Below are 19,950 nucleotides of genomic sequence, written 5' to 3' on the forward strand. Positions count from 1 at the left end.
ATTTCTTGTAAACAGCAGAATGTTGGATCCTGTTTTTGTATCCATTATCTTAACCTGTGCCTGAAAGACATTTAAGGAAATGTTCAATATCCTTAGTCGTCAGGGAAATGCAAATCAAAACAACTCTGAGATTCCATGTTACACCTGTAAGAATGGCCAAGATCAAAAACACTGATTAGTACTTATGCTGGAGAGGATGTGGGGTAAAGGGAACACTCCTTCATTGCTGGTGGGTGTGAAAGCTGGTACAGTCCCTTTAGATATCTGTATGGTGATTTCTCAGAAAATTAGGAAACAACCTACCTCAAGACCTAGCAATACCACTTTTGGGTAAATATCCAAAGGATGCTCAATTGTACCACAGGGACATGTGCTCAACTATGTTTATAGCAGCATTGTTTGTCATAGCCAGAACTGGAAACAACCTAAATGTCCCTCTACTGAAGAATGGATAAGGAAAATGTGGTGCATTTACACAATGGAGTACTACAGAGAAGAGAAAAGTAATGACATCTTGAAGTTTGCAGGCAAATGGGTGGATCTAGAAAACATCATAATGAGTGAGGTAACCCAGACCCAGAAAGACAATTATCGTATGTGCTCACTCATAAGTGGTTTTAAAACATAAAGCAAAGAAAAACCAGCCTATAAATCACTATCCCAGATAATCTAGACAGCAATGAGGACCCTAAGATAGACATACATGGATCTAATCTACATGGGAAGTAGAAAAAGACAAGATCTCCTGAGTAAATTGGGAGCATGGGGACCATGGGAGAGAGGATTGAAAATGTATAGGTCAATAAAATCAATAATAAAAAAGAAAAAAACTGTAAGAAAGTTTAGAATAATATCAATAACCTAAAATGAAATAAAAATTACAGTTTTTCTATTAAAACATGCACTCATAACTATTTCCACATACTCATTTGTGTTAGTACACTAGATTTACATTTTCAAAGGGAGCATGCTTGCAGGTTAGGAGGCACACATTTTAAACAGACTTAGGGTTAGGGAGAGAACTATGCAAGTGTGAATGCTCAAAACACACATAAAGCTGCACACAATAACACTTCTATAATCCCAGTGTCCCCATAGTAAGATGTGAGGCAAAGACATGAGAATCCCTGGAGACTCATGGGCCAGCCAAGTTGGCTCACTGCAGTTGGCTCAAAAAGAGACCTGTTGAAGACAAGAAGGTGAGGACTGAATTTGCCCTCTGCCCTCCACACGTACACCAAAGCAAGAATATGCTTACATCAATCCACAAAGCACTAACAAAAAGTTTACACACATACCAAAACCAAATAAAAAAAGTTGACTTGAACAACTACCAAGCATCTTTGACTCACATAATTAAAATAGTAATCTGCAGGTTAGGTGGGTTTCAGATACAATTTGAACTAGGACTCAGTCTCAATGTCTGATTCTTAGGATGATGTGGGAGTGTCATATATCAATCTGTTGATTTCATTGGTTAAGCAATAAAGAAACTGCTTGGCCCTGATAGGTTAAAACATAGGTGAGAGGAGTAAACGGAACAGAATGCTGGGAGGAAGAGGAAATGAGCTCAGAGACGCCATGCTCCCCTCTCCTGGGTAGATGCACACGCGATGAAGCTCCGACCAGGATGGACGTAGGCTAGAATCTTCCCGGTAAGCACACCTCGGTGCTACACATTATTAGAAATGGGCTAGTCGAGGTGCGAGAGTTAGCCTAGAAGAGGCTAGATATAATGGGCCAAGCAGTGTTTAAAAGAATACAATTTGTGTGTTGTTATTTTGGGGCATAAGCTAGCCAGGCGGCCGGGGTGCTGGGGACACAGCCCCGCCGTTCCTATTACTACATTAGGATTTCCCCTATGTGTATCAGTTTAAGTCTCAGGTCCCCTTTTCTCTTATTACCAAGACTGGTCAGTTGTTCCTATCTACGGTAGCTCCATTCTCGAGAATCCCCAAGAAATAGACCCAAAATAAAGTTAACACTGCTAAAAATGCATCACCTTTACCTGCACAGGAATGGGTCAGAAGAACTATGAGAGAAGTTAAGCTATAAAAAGTCATGGACAGTCACATCCACAGGAAGTTCCAGACCTAGAAAGGCTCTTCAAATAGCAAAGGCTCACATACCTTTAAACTCCTATTTTAATCAGCTATTGATGAGAAAAATCCTGCGAAAAGGAATGGTTTTGTGCCATGTAGTTCTTTGTAGCTGAGGCAGCTCAGCTAATAGGTGTGACAGATGAAGCAAAGTGTCAATTCCTTCATTGATGGAAAACCTGGGTTTTGCTTTCCCCCATCTACAGAGCCACAGCATATTTTGATCAGAGAATTGACCTGAAATATGTTTTCAAAGGATGTCTCTCCTCTTTTGTGTAAAGGAAACAGTAGGGAATGCATGGAAGTAAGAAAAGTAGGGTATTGTGGTTTTAGGAATAAGTTTGTGGTCCCAAAGAAGTAGACTGTCATGCTAAATAAAATGTTTCTACAAGGCAAAGCTTTGCTTCTGATCTGAAAGGTGTGCTATTTACAAAAGCAGAAGAACAAACGCATCAGAACAGGATTTTATTCTAATATAGGTAGTGACTGTGTTTTCCCTATTGGCTGGCATCCAGCCTCACACTCTTCCAAGACTGAATAATTTTAAAAGAAACTACTAAAAGGAAAGTGGGAAGGAGTCTATCATTTAAGTGTCTATAGTTCTGAGAATGCAGCAAGGCCTTTGTGTGAATGAAAGTTTTACCAAGTGTGTGGAGTGGGTTAGATGTTGGAAGAAAAGTTGTACAAGGTGGGGAAGATACAGAGTTTGCATTAAAGTCTTCATTAAATCCATGGGACTTGTGAGCACATTCTAGTGAATGTCTGTCTATAGAAACAAACTGATACTGCTGTTGTGCAGAACACTGTAGCATCAAAAGACCAGGGAGGAGTATAATTAGGTTTCTTCTGCCAGCGGTTAGTTAGGTAACACATTATTTCTGTGAGGATTACTTTATCAGGGAATCATTTTCAGCCCTTGCATAATACTGGGCTTTCAGAGCCTTAGGCCATCCCAGCCACTTAGGTCTATTGAAACTGTTGATGCCATTGGTACTTAATTGATTCCATGGACCCTTATTGGTTTGTTGTTTGATGGATATCTGCCAGTTCCCATATAAGCATATCTTGGCTATAGGTATCCATGGTTCAAACACTAAGGTAGACAAATCAAGAATACGCACACTGCCAGATTTAGCCAGTAATGCAATAATTGAAATGGCTTTGGGCTTACGTCTCTCCAAAACTTCAGATACTTGAGACACTATCAGTTTCTTGATATGAAATTTGACTGTTCCTTATGACATTCTATTCTTCATATGAAAAGAGAGAGATCTAAAGTTTGATAAAAGGATAGTTGGGACAAAGGTACAAATCTCCTTATTTTCCAATTCTCTTTTTGTAACAGCATAAATAGGAACAATGATATCCTAGAGAGACACTTGTGTTCCTCTCTTTGGCAAATTGTTAAAACAACAGTCCCCAATGAATTGAAATTTCCCAGAATCTCATGCTGGGAGGAGGAAAAGTCTGAAGTCTGGTAGTACCATCCAAAGGAAGAAGAGATTGCACAGAGTTCTGAAAACTTGTCATGTTACTTGGCGGGAAGGAGATCTCAGGGCTGAGAGAATGAAGGGTCGGTGATAGATGGGACCTCATATTGATCAGGACTGGTAGTTGTGCATACCTCTTGCCTTTATTTAAATCTAAATCTCATGTTAGGACTCAGAAGATGGACTTTTGCAGGTTGTTCCTCTTTTCAGTGTAGTCACATTGAATCAATCCTTTTTTCTCTTTTTCACTATTACTTCTATCTTAAATTGGCCTTTTGAGGATGTGTGGCCATACCTAGCTTGTCAGGCCTGTCAAACTCAGGTCCTGATACTAAAATGTAGGGTAACATAATCTTTCTTCTCTTCTTGTTCCCTTCATTCACTAAAATGGAAATAGTCTGTACACATGAGTACCATCAGCTGAAGTAGAAAAGAAGCAGGTATCCTGAGATTACTACATTGAAATTGTCATCCTCAACAAAGAAAGACAGGTATTGAAATGTATTAGAAATTCGAACATGTCATTATTTCATCTGAAGTTTAATATGTCTGCTAGTGTAGACAATTTCACAAAATGGAGAAAATGGGATTTGCAATTTTGGACAATAGAGCACATGAAGTGTATGTTGATTTACACAATTCGCCAAGACCAGAAGATCCAACAGGCTAAGCTACTACACCAATTAAAGACAGGAGTAATGGTGAAAAGCAGAGAGGGATTTATTGAATATGGCTACATTGAAAGAGAAACAGATGAAGGGGTCTAAGTCCATCTGACATGAGCTTTAGGCACAGAGGAAGAAATGGGAAGAGACAGAAGTGTGTACATAATTAAATTGTCCTGGTCTAGGTGTGGTCTGCTCGATCGTTTTCTCAGTGCCAGTCCAAAGTTTCCAAAAGGTGATCCAAAGTTTCTTGAGGGGATGAAGAGGTTCTCTGTAGATTTCAATTCCTGCACCAGAACACAGCTTTGCACTCCTGGATAATTGCCACCATCTGTGTGGAGTATTGGTCCTGTCCTGCAAAGTTTTGCTGTTACTGGAATTGAGGTGACTATGGGGTTAGGAACATGACTTGACTTCTTACCTGCAGCCTTGAAGCAGGGTGAGATAAATTAGATAGGTAAGAAGAATCAAGCAGAAGTCTGAGGCCAAGGGAAGAAGACACAGAATGAGGGCAGCGTCCAGTCTCTCATGCTGCTTTTAGTTACCCTGTGAACCAACATGAGGTGCCAGTATTGTCTAGCAGAGGCGGTTTCCAAGAGCCTGTTTCTAAAGAAAGATGTTCTTTGCTTGCTGGCTCTTCATGACATGGGTCCTTTATCCTATTCCATCTTTACTAATTAACTGTTCTTACACTATTTGTTGCTATTTCCTACTCCCAAGTTCCAGAACAATTTCTGCAAAATCCAACTTCCAAGCATCTTGGCTGTAGTACTTCCAGCTCCTGTTGGAATGTACGGTCTCATGGCATTTCTTGTATACAAACCTGCCCACTTTGTCAAGATGTATATCATTTTTGGAGGCTACTCGGTACTCTAACTAAGTCAGTTGTTCACATCCTCTTTTGTACTTACATGGCCTAAATTTATCTGTTATAGCACTTGCTAAAAATTCCTGTCCCTATTCTGCCCCCCCCCAAAATGATAGCTCATCAGATGTTATTGGCTGTGTAATCTGAGTCCTCACCATATTCTAGATACTTTCCTTCATAAACAAATTTCCCTCCAGGGCTTCAGCGAGAGTTTTAAAGCACCTAGTAAATAAAAGAGGCAATACTGTCCCTGGGTCTTTCCCTCCAAAAACAAAAAGAAAGGTATTTTTTTTTGAGATAGTCCTCAGAGCCACTAGGCCATCCCTGAATCAATATACAACCTCCTAGATAATACTGCTAGTACTTCTTTGAGTCTGAAGTTTGTCTCTGTTGTTAGAACATAACCCTGTACCTTTAGGCTCTATCCTATAGCATGAATCAGGTCACAGTTCCCTGTAATTCTTTCTTGGATAGAAGGTATAGAAGCAGTATTAGAGTGCCTGGGTACTGAATACACCTTGTTATGCATATTCCTCTGAACTACATCACATAATCTAAAACTTCCCACCATCCCTAAGTGGTTATGAAAAGTCAAACCTTTCCTTCATTAAGGGGACTGGTCCAAGACTCCTCAGAGAGACTGTTCAAGGATTTGGTTCTGAGTTGAAGACTGATCTGAAGAGACTCTTCAGGCCACTCCTACCAACTTTCTCTTGGAGCTTTCTGTCTCACACTCTCCCTCTCTCTTATTCTCACTCTTAAGGAAGACCATCTCTGGGCTTTATGGGGAAGTCTCACCTTCTCTTTAAGGCCCCATCATGTTCAGTTATCTTCATATATTGTATTGCTTCTGTCTAATACTCCCTTAACTCCTGCACCTCGAGGTGACACAATCAAGGGTTCTCGATTGCATTCACTTTCTCTACCAATTAAATAATTAAAAGGCAATAAAAATCTTCAGTGTCACAGGTAGCATTGGAAAAATCCAAAACACTACACATAGGAATAGACAAAATTGGCAGTTGAAGAAAGGAATTTCTAGAACGTGAAGAAATACACACACATGTAACAGACATACAGAAAGAAAGACCCTCTGCAAAGTAGAGGGGGCACCCAGGAAGTTAGAAATCTAATTTCTTCTCAGGATCTGGTTTGTTTTTTATGCTTAAAGTATTGAAGAGTATTCCTCCCCTGATTTATGGTTGGTTAGTTTGAATACAGGATGGTTCATTGGCCCATAACTGTTGTGTGAACTATCCTAAGCAGGCCTTGAACTTGTTGAGCTAGTCCATTAGCCAGGAGCTTACTGGCGGGAGACAAAAAGCCTACAAAGCCTTTGCTTTAAGTTGCCAGGCTTTTGTCACAATTCAGGAAGGTGAAGAAGAAGCTAGCCATCTTGGAAATTCACCTCCATTATTCCCTACTCATGCATGGTCCCTCTTCCTATCTGTCTGCCTACTAGGGAGTCTGTCTAACTAACTCGTACTCTTTCGGAGGAGGACCATGGCCTTCAGACCCTTTCATTATAATAAGCCTTAGTTCTGAATGTATGTGTCAGCTTTCCTCTGAGGATCAACCACTGCAGCCTGCAGTTCTTTTTTTTTTTTCGGTTTCTCAGGAAATTCGGGGTCAACCTACCCCTGGATCCAGCAATACCACTCTTGGGAATATACCCAAGAGAGGCCCTATCATACAACAAAAGTATATGCTCAACTATGTTCATAGCAGCCTGCAGTTCTTTTTAACACTTTTCTCACAGGGAAAAGCTGAGAAGGGAAGTGTGTGGGTTCCCAGGTCCTTTAGCCAATCAGCAGTGAGACCAGAGCTCCATTCTTCAGTTCCTGACCACAGATCCTAGACTTCGTGGACTAGTCTGAGCTGAATTCCCTCAGGGCAAGGAGTTCATATGTATATCCATTCTAGCCCTGATGGTGCAGTTATGATGCTGAGATATTCATGATGTTGTGCGTTTGCCACAAGAGGATGTTGTTAACAAAAGACTTCTTTTAGAGTCAGATATCTATCTCTGGTCAGCCTCAGAAAATAAAGATGTTTCCTCACCTGTCACTGAGCTTTACCTTTAGAACAAATGAATGGAGAATAGCAGATCCTATCTAGGGAGACTTCTTGCTTCTCTGCTATTAGCTATTGCCTATAAGACCTAGGGGAAATCAGGTAACTTCTACTTGGTCCTGTAAATTCTTGAAACCCAAAGGCACAGAGAAGTTTAGGAGTGGTGTAATACCAATGTATGATGTATCTCAATGTTCTCTCTCTCTCTCTCTCTCTCTCTCTCTCTCTCTCTCTCTCTCTCTCTGTGTGTGTGTGTGTGTGTGTGTGTGTGTGTGTGTGTGCAAGCATGCTCTTGTTTGTTGCTGTTGTTGTTTGGTGAGAGGGAATTAAAGTCATGACCTTGCCTATGCTAGGCCAATGAGCTGACATTGTACTATATCCTCAACTCCTTCCAGACTTTACTGATTCTCTAAGGCAGTGGTTCTCAACCTGTGTGCTATGATTCCTTTGGGGGCTGTCATATGACATTTTCACAGGGCTTACCTAAAACCACTGGAAAAATGCAGATATTTACATTACAATTTATTTTTTAACAATTTGTAATAATAGCAAAATTACAGTTATGAAGGATCAGCAGAAACAATTTTATGGTTGGGGTCACCACATGAACTATATTAAAGGGTCGAAGCATTGGGAAGATTGAGAACCACTGCTCTAATACAATTAACAAGTTAATATAATTAATTTATGAGACATAATCATATACACACAGAAAACACCTATTGTAAGTTATTTAGTGCATTTTATTATTCATCATTCAATATATGATACATGTCTAAAAGCCAGAAACTAGTTCTAGTTTCTGAAATTATTGTAAGAAAAAAAATACTCTTCTCTGTATCACTATGGGAAATATAAGAGATTAGATACACATTTTTAGAATTTGAAGTTCGGAAGGTTTCTATTCATTGAAAATTCAAAACTTATCTTAGTAGTGGCATAAACCTAGACCTGTAGGAGGCCACCATTGAAGGAAGAAACCATACATGAGAACGAAGGCAGCTCATGGGAAAACCAATCATAAAATGAGATGAAACACCCTTTACTCTAACTATTTGATTGGATAGATTTAAAGGTCCCCTGTGCCTCTTCTTTCTTCTGTTTGTCGGGCTGGGGGGGAGACTTAATTGGGGGAGGGGGAGGGAAATGGGAGGCGGTGGCGGGGAAGAGACAGAAATCTTTAATAAATAAATAAATAAAAAATCAAAAAAAAAAAAGTAAAAAAAAAAAAAGTCAAATCATATAAAATAGGCAAGAACTCCAAATACAAACATGAAAACTTAATTCTCTGATAAATAAAAATTTACGCAAAAAAAAAAAAAAAAAAAAAAAAAAAAAAAAAAAAAGAATTTCAGAGCTAAGCAAACCTTAAAGATTGTCTTGTCCCATCTCCTTGTTTGTACAGAGAACATTCAGAGAGGAGAAAATAACTACAGTTACAGCAAGGCCAGGGCTTAAACCACCATATCCACTACTAGACTACAATTGTGACATGGTTGTCACTTTTCCTTTTTCTTTGTCTTAATTTTTAAAGAAGAAAATAAAATATCAATACAGCCTTTACTTTATACCCACACTGTTTTCCCCTTTGTCCCTGAATTGTATTGATGTCTTAGCTTCCTACTAGCATATGTGTGTTTTAAATATTTACATGTAGTACTGATACCAAACTTCTCTTCCAAATAGTTGTCTAGGTGGAGGTGAACCTGGTGGGATCTCTATTTGTCTCAAGTGCTTGACAGGCTTTGGTGAAAATCTATGTAGAGCAAGAATGTAGAAATACTGGTGTGGTTGCCAACATAGACAGCATTTAGAAATTGCTTTTGCTAGAAGTATTGCCTAGTCACTTGGGCCCATAAGATAGGTAATGAAGCCGGGCGGTGGTGGCGCACGCCTTTAATCCCAGCACTCAGGAGGCAGAGGCAGGCGAATCTCTGTGAGTTTCAGGCCAGCCTGGTCTACAAGAGCTAGTTCCAGGACAGGCTCCAAAGCTACAGAGAAACCCTGTCTTGAAAAACTAGAAAAAAAGAAAGAAAAAGAAAAAAAAAGATAAGTAATGAAAAGACAGACATGCCAGCTTTCAAGGATTTTTGTTGTTGTTTTTCAAGACAGGGTTTCTCTGTAGTTTTGGAGACTGTCCTGGAACTAGCTCTGTAGAGCAGGCTGTCCTCAAGCTCACAGAGATTCATCTGACTCTGCTTCCCTAGTGCTGGGATTAATAGTGTGGGCCACCTCTGCCTGGTTGCCTGCTTTCATTTTCTATCTATCCCCTTATTTTCAGATTTCACAGTGTCCTGTTCCAGACACCTGATAGTCTGTTGTCATTATCATAAGCCTACAGTACCCTTCAGTTTCAGAGACATGAAGACTGATTTAATAAACAGTTTTATGATAAGGAATGGCAAGTCACCTTAAGCAGTAGAGAATCTCACAAGAGTAATCATCTCCCAAAGCAAAGCAGCTCTCTGTGAAGGTAAGAGTACTCGGAAATGGAATAATCATTTTATGGAAAATAGGTTATTCCTTCTGGCAATAAGGACCTCTTTGAACCATCTTGCAAAATCAGAACTGAGATAGTGATCAACCAGACCATTCTTTGACCAAGACTGCTTGCTCCCTACCCTTGATTCTTCCTCTCTTATATTACTAAAGTTCCTGCTAATGCCCAAATAGGGACGTGGGGCACACTGAATCTCTTTATTTGTACCTTCCACTGAGGCCACATTGTTTAAGTCCCCTTCCTCCTACTTTTCACCATCATTTGGCTCTTGAATGGGTGTACTGGGCAAGAGCCTAGTTGTTGGAAAATTAGGATACAGAGCTTTCACCCTGTAGTCCAGTCACATTAATAGTCCTGTGCCATGAACTGTTAAGGGGCAATGTGAAGTGAGCAGACAGGCATATCTGTCCATTACAATATAGGTAGATACTGGAAATGGAAGCTCTTTGTCCTGTGAATTAGTTTCTAATATCTTCCTCAGAATTCTGTGCAAGCAACCAGACAAAACAGTTTAATTAATTATTTTTTGAAAATATTGTGGGGACTTTAGGTATGATTCAAATATCCAGGAATAATTCCCTCTTCAGTAGAGCTGAAGGATAAATAAGAGCATCAGCTCCATATAAACTCGAAAGGCCAGTCAGAACCTAGACAAGTTAGTGCATGCTTTCACATGTTTTCACAGAATGCTAACACAGTTCTTTTGTCCCCAAGAAACAGGAGGAATCAAATAGGGGGAACCAAATCAATTAATTATTTACAGTTTTACTCACATTGAACTACAGTTTGCAGTTTAAAAGACCACTATCTGAAACAACAACAAAATGAACTAAATATTGCCTCAGGTGCTAGTTGTTTGCTTTGGTTGGTTGGTTTGTGTATTTTTCTGTTCCATCTTTTCACTTTGTTTCTTTAGAATTTTTTCTTCTTTTCTTTTTCTTTTTCCCAGCACAGAGTCCTTCCATGTACACGTAGATCAGACTGTCCTCACACTTGTGACCCTCCTCCTTCAGCCTCCATAGGCTTAGAATTACTACCACACATCACGATGCCTGTCTGGTTCCTGTTTTTCCCTTTTTATTGTGGTGTGCCTCTGTGTGTGTGAGATATTAAGAAGGTAGCTAACTGGAGATATATTTTCCATTTCTTCTTTCTCACTGAATGAATCATGATTTTCCATACTCTGGAAGAAATTTCTAACTGTCAGATTGATAGATCTTGACAAAGAAAATATCAGTCATGAATGCAGGCTTAGATGCTTTGAAAAAAGGTAAAAACAAAACAAAAAAAATCCAAGCAGCATATAACCAAAGACAGAAGTTGGCGCGAGTAGACAGAATCCACATATGCCTTTCAACGATGACTTAGAGATTTCATATTCTATTCTGAAGAAATAATGGAAGTTGATGATTTTGAGCAGAATGGGAATAGGAACAAATGTTGTCTTCTCAAAAATGCAGAATTAGGAAGAACAGAGCATAACTGGAGTAGTTGGGCTGGAAGACAACCATTGCAATGCTTTACATACAGTTGTGTAAATCACTAGGCGGGATTCTAGGGCACATACTGGTAACTAAAATAGTTTTGGCTTCTTATAGAGATTTTCAAATATTTGATTTTCTATATTCACCTGCACTAATGAGCAGTCTTTTACTGCTGTAGAGTTTTAGGATGCCCCTACTACTGATGGAGCTGATTGATGTGAAATCCTCTCCTCTAGGAAGAACTGTCCTCCATAGACAATTGCTGTGAACCCAATACTGTACCCTCTCGTCTATCTCATCCCAGAACTGCGCACAAGGGAAGCTTTTTGAAATAGTCCCCAGGCTTGAGAGAAAGCTCAAAGGAAACTGCTACCCTAAATACAATCACAATTAGCTATTCATGTGCAAACCTGTCCTGCAGTCTCTCACTTTCTTTGGTTTTAACTGTCTTTCTCTTATCCTGCTTTCTAACCACTGGACATAGTCACAGTATTATCACAGCTCTCCTCAACATGAAGATACAGCTAAGGTTTTCTTCAACCATAAACTGGAAGGAATTTTTCTGCCTCATTCATATTCAGTGTCAGGCTTGCCTCATATGTTCTTATTTCTGATTCAGACATTAAACTTGGCATATTCCCTGTGAGTTACATGCTGTCTTGATTTGATGTAGCTTTATGGTTTGAACAAGACAATCACACTCTAGTCAATATGCTTCCTATATTACTAGTAGGATGAAATCCATCAATACTCTGATCAAGATTAGGTGATGACAACTCCAATACAATTCCTAGGCATCAAAAGATCATAAACTTTTTAGGTCTCATCTCAGTCATTACGTGTGTATGTAGATATACAAAGGGAAAACAGTATATACTGTATATATAAATATATATGAATATTATATATATGAAAATAATATTCATGTATATTTGTTTATATACAGAAATTTACAAACTCAAATCATAGTATATATCTTATTATAAAACTGGCCTTTTTCAAAGCAATTTTGATATTTGTAATTTTTAATGTTGTTTTCTCTTTATGTAGTATTTCAGTGTATGATTACAAAAATTTATTTAGTAAATTCTTACTGATAAATTTGGATATTTTCCAAACTTAGATTATCATGAACACTAAAACCAGTCACACATGTAACAGTATATCTGTACACTCTATCAGAATGTTCTCTGGGTGAATTATTAATTCAAATCTTTAGTTCTTTTTCTTTCAGGGGTAAACTGTAGGTCCTTTGATTCAAAGACTGAGTTTGAGATTGTGAGAGATAAACATTGGAACTCAAAATCCTTCTTTGATGTGGTCCCAGTTTCTTTATATTTGAATGATATGATGTAGTCTCTATTGATATGATGTATAATTTTTCTCATTTATTATCGATTGCTTGAGTTCTAGAGTATTTTTATTGTTCAGGTTGTGGAGAAAATGTTTTAGATGAGCAAAACACTCATGAGAAAAGTAGTAGTTTCTATTTCTATGAGAATGGAGTGACAATTTCAAAAGGATACAAGAAACTGCTTCCTGAGATAGATATACTGAAGCCTTCCTTGTGCTTCAGAGCAAGAAGTTCACTGGCTGGTAAAACTTTTTTTTAAGCAACAATGCTCATTTCTCCCATGATTTTTTTCTTCCCTATTTTAAGTTCAACATATCTCTTGCTTATCATAGCAACTAACAATTGTTCTATTTTCCTAACTCATTCAGTTGCTGTCTCCTAATGGACAATAGGAAAATAGTTTTTAGAATTATTTATTTCAGCCCCTTGTTTTGAGGCCAGCATTTTCATTTCCCAAGATTGGAATGGAATGAATGTTTTCATTTTTCTTACATGCATATTTTTTATGAGTTTGAATATTATATCCATTGTAGCTCATGCAGAACTATGTTTTTTGCTATGTGAAAGGTACTCTGATTCCTTCAGCATCCACCTAGGATCTCAGTCAGACAGGTTTTTGGAAGGGTACATAAGGTATCTACAGTGCTAGACCTTGAATAAAATGTTGCCTCATGAAAAGCTGATTTGCCAGAGGATAGGGTTCACATATTTGGATTTTTGTATAACACCTGGGGATATGTCATTCCCACTTAATGTACTAATTTCTCAGGTTTATCCACCATTTCAAAACTACAGTGTTTTTTTTTCTGGTGTGACTTCATTGTTTTTTATTTCCAAGGTAGCTGGATAATCTTTGAAACAATTTGGTATAGATAATATAGAGTTAAAAGTTCATAAAATCAGTGATCTGTTCCACAGTGGATGAACACCTGGGATTCCTATTCCATTAATATGCTTGGCTCTCTGAAATGTTTTGTTCCAATGTTAAAAAGGCATTTTAGATTATCCATTTGCACTGCTTTTCAAATATTAACCAAGTACTCCAAGATAAAAAGAAGCAAATCTGAGAGATCACATCATACTCCTTTACAGTTTAACAAGTGCTATGCAAATAGGATTACATGCAGTTATTTGATTCTCTGAGTTTCTTATCTGAAAAGTCTTGTATTCCAAATGCTCATCAAAATCTGATCAACATTGATTTTCAAGTTATGTTTACTGTCCACTGAGATATTTTTATTTATTTTTTTAATTAATTAATTTATTTATTAAAGATTTCTGCCTCCTCCCCGCCACCACCTCCCATTCCCCCCCAATCAAGTCTCCCTCCCTCGTCAGCCCGAAGAGCAATCAAGGTTCCCTGCCCTGTGGGAAGTCCAAGGACCACCCACCTCCATCCAGGTCTCACTGAGATATTTTTATTATCAAAATTAATATCACATTCTTGAATCACACCACTTGAGAAACATATACTTACAATTTTTATCCTATAAGTTCCAATGGTTGCCTATTGACAACCTATTAGTTGGCCAGTATGATGAAAGCTTTCATTCCTGGGGTCATCTTTGGTTCTAAATATTTAGATTATAATCCCAACATTACCTCCTAAACTCCATAAATAATAAACTCTGCCGCTGCTGCAGCTTCTGGCCTCTATTTGCCTTCACACGTCATCAAGCCTCCACACACACCTACCCAAGAAAAGACAAGTCCATCCACATGCATTTGCTGTGGCCCAGTCGGTCACTGTGTGTCCTTCTGAGAGTCTTGGTCCCTCCTTTTTCATTTTCTGGAGAATTTAACACATGGTCTATCATTCCTGCTGTGGTTAAAGGTCATTCTTTTCCAGCCAGTGAGCTCCCACTTGCTCATGGAAAGTGCAGAGGTGAAAGAACAGTTCTAGAGACTGTGATAATGGCTGAGAGATTCCTAAGAAAAAATGGAAATTCTTAGAGACCATAACACGGGTTGGTTTGTTAGTCCTTGTCCCCTCTACCTTCTCTCCCAACTTCTAATCTGTTGATTCTATGGTAGGTTGTTAAACTCATTTGGAGTAGGGTTGCCTTTAAAATACCCACTTATGGTTGGATATGGTGGTATACACATTTAATGTCAGCTCTTAGTAGGCAGTCTGGATTACACAGTAAGATCCTGTCTCAAAAATAAAATAAAATAGAATCCACTGATAACTTGGGTCCTGTCCTGTGACAAGTGCTCTTTCATGGCCACACTGTATTTGGCTTCTTGTCATCATGAAGTTTTTATCATCCTCAAAACCCAATGTTCAACCAAGTTCAGAGTTACTGTTGAAGTTGGCTGGCTTCTTCCAACAAAGTATCATTACATTCTCAGATTTGATGGCTCAGCCTGGTTGAGGGAAGAGACTGTCAAAGATAAGACCTACAGAACTTCCTAGGGAGGTGAGGGGGGATGGCAGAGAAACCAGAGGAAATTAGTTGGCTTTGGCATAGTTTGTAGAAGAAAGGCACATTAAAAGGGACAATCTTATTTGTCTAAATGATACCCAGAAGTTTTTTTTTTTCTCTTCTGGGATTGATTCAGAGTAGAAACTGAAAACTAGATCACCACAAAGATGAGTGACAACTCTAGTTAGGACCAGGAATGTGATCCAGTAGATATATTTCTGTCAACCTACCAAGAGATAACAAAGAGTACATATGAAAGTCTTAGCAACTGATGAATTGGAATGGGGGTCACAGGAGGATAACATTAGCAGAAGAGACAAAATAAGAAATGAATGTGGTGAAGGGGGACACATTCTAAGATAGAAATCAAATAATTCTGATATTAATCTAAAATCAGTATGGCACAAATAATATCACTTTCAATGTAGTATCACTTTCTATTACCTCAGTACCACTCTGACTTGCACAGAGGGTCTGTGAAGCACCGGCAACACAATTTGTCAGTACAGAGAAGCATGGCTCATACTTAGATATTATTGACTAATCATAAGAGTAGAAAGAATACAAGCAGAACTTAACATGAAAGAAACAGAGAAAATATAAGTGAATAGTAAATAAAAGGACAACAAAAACAATGAAGAACACAGGAAATGGATCCGATGAATTACAACAGAAAATTACTCAGATTAAAAAGAAATGGAACTCTTAACACAAGACATTTTGAAACTCAAATATGCATAAAAAGGAAAAACCTTTCCATAATATTACTGTCAGGATACCAAAAGTATATAAAAAGGAAATTATATTTAAATGTATAAAAGATACTTCTTAGGGAAGCAGGAAGACTGACTGCAGATATTCACCTCTCCCTCTGCTGCTCCTCCAAAAAAATCCCCAGTCTCACCCCCTGCTTTGCAGCACCACTGCCCTATCTCCTGGGAATTCCACAGATCTTCCTCTCCTAACCTCCTTCCTGCAACCCATTGCTATGTCCCTGGATCCAGCTCCAGCATGCACTCCCGGGAAGCAGCCAGGGAAGTAGGCTGCTTCAGATCTTCACTGCAGATCTTCACCTCCACTTCTCGTCCTCTAAATCCAGTTCCCCAGCCTCATCCTTATCTTTGTAGCAAACCTTCTACTATAACCTCTCCTTACTCTATATCCTTATTCTGAGGGGATTAAGAGGATCCTGGTGGAACACTCTGCTTTTCTCCCTCCTAAATTTAGGAAATCAAACAAGAACTACAGAGGAAAGCTTCACCAACATGATATAAGAGATGGAAGAGGGAATATCAGAAACTGAAAGCAATGGATGTGTCAGTCAAAGAAAATATTAAATCTAAAAAAATATGACACAAAACATCAAGTACATATGGGACAATACGAGGAAAAGAAATCTAAGAATAATGGGAATACAGGAAGGAGAAGAAACTCAGGTCAAAGGCACAGAAAATATTTTTTCAACACAATCATAGAAGAAAATTTCCTAATCAAAGAAGTACATGCTTACCAAGGTACAAGAAGCATACAGAATAGCAAATAGAGTAGACCAGAAAAGAATGTCCCCTCGAGATAATAGTCAAGACATTAGGTGTACAAAACAAAGAAAGGATATCAAAACTCAAGTCCAAATGGATCAAAGACCTCAATATCAATCTGAACACATTGAACTTGATAGAAGAGAAAGTGGGAAGTACTCTACAACTTATGGGCACAGGAGATCACTTCCTACGTATAACCCCAGCAACACAGACATTAAGGGCAACATTGAATAAATGGGACCTCCTGAAACCGAGAAGCTTCTGTAAAGCAAAGGACACTGTCACTAAGACAGAAAGGCAACCCACTGACTGCGAGATCTTCACCAACCCCGCAACTGACAAAGGTCTGATCTCCAAAATATATAAAGAACTCAAGAAACTGGACCGTAAAAGGCTAATCAACCCAATTATAAAATGGGGCACTGAGCTGAACAGAGAATTCTCAACAGAAGAACTTCAAATGGCCAAAAGACACTTAAGGTCATGCTCAACTTCCTTAGCGATCAGGGAAATGCAAATCAAGACAACTTTAAGATACCATCTTACACCTGTCAGAATGGCTAAAATCAAAAACACTAATGATAGCCTTTGCTGGAGAGGTTGTGGAGAAAGGGGTACACTCATCCATTGCTGGTGGGAATGCAAACTTGTGCAACCACTTTGGAAAACAGTGTGGCGGTTTCTCAGGAAATTTGGGATCAACCTACCCCAGGACCCAGCAATACCACTCTTGGGAATATACCCAAGACATGCCCTATCATACAACAAAAGTATATGCTCAACTATGTTCATAGCAGCATTGTTTGTAATAGCCAGAACCTGGAAACAACCTAGATGCCCTTCAATGGAAGAATGGATGAAGAAAGTATGGAATATATACATATTAGAGTACTACTCAGCAGTAAAAAACAATGACTTCTTGAATTTTGCATACAAATGGACGGAAATAGAAAACACTATCCTGAGTGAGGTAAGCCAGACCCAAAAAGAGGAACATGGGATGTACTCACTCATATTTGGTTTCTAGCCATAAATAAAGGTCATTGAGCCTATAATTCGTGATCCTAGAGAAGCTAAATAAGAAGGTGAACCCAAAGACAAACATATAATCATCCTCCTGGATATTAACCTTCATCAGGTGATGAAAGGAGACAGAGACAGAGTCCCACATTGGAGCACCGGACTACAACCCCAAGGTCCAAATCAGGAACAGAAGGAGAGAGAACATGAGCAAGGAACTCAGGACCGTGGGGGGTGCACCCACACACTGAGACAATGGGGATGTTCTATCAGGAATTCACCAAGGCCAGCTGGCCTGGGTCTGAAAAAGCATGGGATAAAACCGGACTCGCTGAACATAGCAGACAATGAGGACTGCTGAGAAGTCAAGAACAATGGCACTGGGTTTTGATCCTACTGCACATACTGGCTTTGTAGGAGCCTAGGCTGTTTGGATGCTCACCTTACTAGACCTGGAAGGAAGTGGGAGGTCCTTGGACTTCCCACAGGGCAGGGAACCCTGACTGCTCTTCAGGCTGATGAGAGAGGAGGAGTTGATTGGGTGAGGGGGAGGGATATGGGAGGCGGTGGTGTGGAAGAGACAGAAATCTTTAATAAATAAATAAATTTAAAAAATTCAACATAAAATCAGATACACTGAATCTGACGGAAGAGAAAGTGGAGAATAGCCTTGAACTCAGCACAGGAAAAGACTTTCTGAACAGAACACTATAAGTGCAGTCACTGGGATCAACAATTAGTAATCAGAACCACTTGAGCCTGAGACATTTCTGTATAGTGAAAGACATTGTCATTTAGACAAAGCCACAGGCTATAGAATGGGGAAAGATGATTATCAAGTACGCATTAAATAGAGAGCTAATATCCAAACTATATAAAGATTCTTAAAAACTAGGTATCAAGAAAACAAAAAACCCAAGTGGTGGCCGTATGTTCAGCAACTCTGCAGCTTTCATGCCCCTCATGACGGTGAACATCCTGTTTGAAGAGATTTTTGATATGAAAGATATTGTCCCAGAAGACAAGAAATTTGAGTATCTTGACAGAACTCTGAGAGTGAATCTTTCAGGATGGATTACATCTTAGATGTAAATGTTCAGATTTACTTTGTAGACTTAGGTTACAAATTCCAATTGGTCAAAACTAGTACCTTGTATGAAGATGGTTCCTTGGATGCTGGTTGTGTTGGTTTGAAAGAAAATGACTCCAAAGGGAATGGTACAATCAGGAGGTGTGGCTTTGTTGGAGTGAATGTGGCCTTGTTAGGTAAAACATGTCATTGTAGAGGTGGACTTTGAGGTCTCATATATGCTCAAGCCACATCCAGTATCTCAATTCACTTCTTAGTGCCTAAAGTCAAGATTGTAGGACCCTTGGCTACTTTTACCAGCACTAAGTCTGCCTACATGCCACCATGTCACACCATGAGGAAAATGGACTAGACCTCTGAAAAATGTAAGCCGTCCAGTTAAATATTTTTTCTTTACAAGAGTTGTCATCATCTTGGTGTCTCTTCCAGGCAATTGGAACCCTAAGATAATAGTGAATACAACCCCACAGATGATAGGCCTTCTAAGACTGAGCAGTTTGAGCATGCAATGTATGGGTAAGTGTACAGGGTTGAGGGAAATGATACCTCTACTCAAGTGGCAACACGCCACTCTGCATATGTGTCCTATGGGGGCCTGCTCATGAGGCTTCAGGGTGATGCCAACAACCTACATGAATTTGAGGTGCATTCCAGAGTGTATCTGCTGATAAAGAAACTGGTATTCTGAACTTGTGATTAGTCACTCAAGTCATGGACATTGTTGAAGACTGAGTATTATTCCCCTGTGAAAGGGGCTGGACTCTGTGTCTACTGTGGATACTTATTCAGGTTGTTTGAATTCAGTAGAAATCTGATTTGTCTGAAAAACTTCAAGTGAAAGAGCTTAGCATAAATGTGAAGTTGTGTGTGGCATTTATTTTTTTCAATTTAAAGTTTACCTTTTCAGAAAAAAGAACACAACAAATTAAAAATGGGGTATACCACATGACTCATTGAACATAGGGAGGATGAGCTGGTATCTACATAGAACCTTCACCCTCATGTTCCAGTGTTTTGACACAGAAAGCTACTCTACAGGCTTCCAAAAGAGGAATGTAAACACTGACTCTACCACAAAAATTTTAATATGCAGTCCATCCTGCCTGTAAAATATGCTAAGGCATTGGTGGCACAGAACTTGTGGGAGTAGCCAACCAATATCTGATTGAACGTAAAGCTCATGATTGGGTGACAAAAAGCAGAGACTAGATTGCCCAGAGAACTGGGATAAAATGAAACACTAGTGGTCTAAAAAGAAGTATCAATAAAATGACTCTTAATGATATTCTGTATTGGAGACCTGTGCTAGCCCGGACCATAAATGATTTCTCTTAACCAGA

General features: G+C 39.0%; 1 protein-coding gene across 1 annotated transcript; it reads left to right on the plus strand.

Annotated features, from left to right (window-relative positions):
• Positions 1–18,590: 18,590 nt before the first annotated feature.
• LOC142841496 (DNA-directed RNA polymerases I, II, and III subunit RPABC3-like) lies at positions 18,591–19,298 on the plus strand. The gene is made up of 3 exons (XM_075958420.1): positions 18,591–18,702; positions 19,057–19,095; positions 19,180–19,298. Exons 1-3 carry the CDS (start codon positions 18,591–18,593, stop codon positions 19,296–19,298), a joined length of 270 nt encoding a protein of 89 aa, XP_075814535.1.
• Positions 19,299–19,950: the final 652 nt, after the last annotated feature.

The sequence above is a fragment of the Microtus pennsylvanicus genome, chromosome X, assembly GCF_037038515.1.
Source record: "Microtus pennsylvanicus isolate mMicPen1 chromosome X, mMicPen1.hap1, whole genome shotgun sequence".
Classification (NCBI taxonomy): Eukaryota; Metazoa; Chordata; class Mammalia; order Rodentia; family Cricetidae; genus Microtus; species Microtus pennsylvanicus.